The sequence below is a fragment of the Elephantulus edwardii genome, unplaced genomic scaffold (genome assembly GCF_000299155.1).
Source record: "Elephantulus edwardii isolate Elephantulus edwardi_28Jun2011 unplaced genomic scaffold, EleEdw1.0 scaffold00075, whole genome shotgun sequence".
In the NCBI taxonomy this organism is placed as follows: Eukaryota; Metazoa; Chordata; class Mammalia; order Macroscelidea; family Macroscelididae; genus Elephantulus; species Elephantulus edwardii.
In genome coordinates, this window is record NW_006399825.1 from 8,333,386 (window position 1) to 8,335,086 (window position 1,701).

The window sequence follows — 1,701 nt, forward strand, 5'->3', positions numbered from 1 at the left end:
TGACTGGTACAGGAGAAGATTGTCTCTCCTTCTTCAGCAAAACATCTGGTGGATTCAAAACACCCACCTCTGGGATTGCAGTGCAGCTTCTAGCCACTAGGCTATTACAACTCTATGTTCAGCTCTTTGAGGAAGTGCCAAAGTGCCTTCCAGAATGGTTGTGCCATTTTACAGTCCCACCAACAATTTATGCCTTTCTTTTTCTTTTTTCATTTTAAACAAGAAGTTCATTTAACCAACAAGATGTTTGAAGGGAAAATTATGTAGGATTTATTTCTTTTAGAGTAATTTACCCCTACTTAAAGACACATTGCCCTACATGTAACAACTACGTGCAAAAATGTGATAAAATTGTCCTTGGTTTTACAATGATAAATGAAAAATTTTACAATTCTCCAATCAAACAAGGTATGAAAGGATTTTTTATGTCGTTTTTTTTTTGTTAAACAGTGAGAACAACATGACTTACTGGAATAGAAAGAGAAGAGCTGAATGAGCATGTCACTTAGGGAGAAGAGGAGTATTTTCACAGAACCAGTATTTTTCCCCATCCCTTCTCCACGAGATGTTGATCAAAACACACCATTGGCCATTTAGTTTATTTTAAAAAAACCATACCAAACAAACCTGCAATATGCATGTGCCAGTTACTTTATGTACAATAAAAGAATAGGGAGGGGAAATGAAAGAAGAGAAAAAACTATGCTGTAGCAGTCAGGATGTGCTGGAACCAAATTGTGGTTTTCTAATTGAGAATGTATTCTTGGTTTGCAGGAACAGAGTTCTGGAGCAAAACAGCGGGCTCCTCTGTATTTATTTTAGAAGACACCCATCTGCTGCTGGAACACATCAATTGTATCTTCATCCTCCATTTCCAACTGTGCAGGTGTATCTGATCCATTGATTGGCTGTCCATCAAATCGGAATCTGATCTGCCTCATTGACAAACCCTGTTGTTCACAATAAGCTTTCATTATCAGTTTACTAAGTGGTGTATGCCTCATAATCTTTTTTTTTTTTTTTAAATCAGACAGGAGCAAACAGGATGTTGCAAGTCCTGTTCACGAGGAGACGTTAATCACAACTCATGTATGCTCCAATCATCATATTATCTCTGTTCTCCATAAGGAGGAACAGGTAAGGATTAACCTTACTGACGATGCCTCATAATCTTAAAGTGCACCACAGAACCATCCTGTCCCGCCACCTTCAAATTAATATGATCACTGTTCTCAGTCTTGACTCCTTCCTTTGGTTTCTCCTCGGCCATGGCTAGTGCCAGTCTCCTCAGCAGTCACTTCACAAAAGAGGTACCAGGTTCGCATCGAACAAGCACACAAGCAGCACCAGGAGCGGCCAATGTATGCCTTTCTTACCACATTCTCTCCAACATTTATTCATTTATTACTTGCTGCCTTGTTAAACTTTGCCACTGTTACTGGAGTAAGAGGATGTCTTATTGTGGTTTTGATTTGCGTTTCTCTTACTGCCAATGATTTTGAGCATTTCTTCATATATCTGCCACTTGAGTATCATCCTCTGTGGAAATTCTTTCCATGTCTTTTCCCATTTTGTAAGTGGGTTATCAATCTTTTTTCTTGTGGAGGCTTAGTAATATTCTGTAGACTTTGGTTATGAGACTCTTGGCTGAGACAGTATAATCAATGTTTGTTCCTAGTCTGTAGGTTTCCTTTTCACCTG

At 38.8% G+C, this 1,701-nt stretch overlaps 1 protein-coding gene across 1 annotated transcript; it reads right to left on the reverse strand.

Annotated features, from left to right (window-relative positions):
* Positions 1-818: 818 nt before the first annotated feature.
* On the reverse strand, positions 819-1,270 carry LOC102860232 (small ubiquitin-related modifier 2-like). The gene is made up of 2 exons (XM_006889093.1): positions 1,164-1,270; positions 819-999 (listed from the first exon to the last, which is right to left on the reverse strand). Exons 1-2 carry the CDS (start codon positions 1,268-1,270, stop codon positions 819-821), a joined length of 288 nt encoding a protein of 95 aa, XP_006889155.1.
* Between the last annotated feature and the right edge of the window lie 431 nt (positions 1,271-1,701).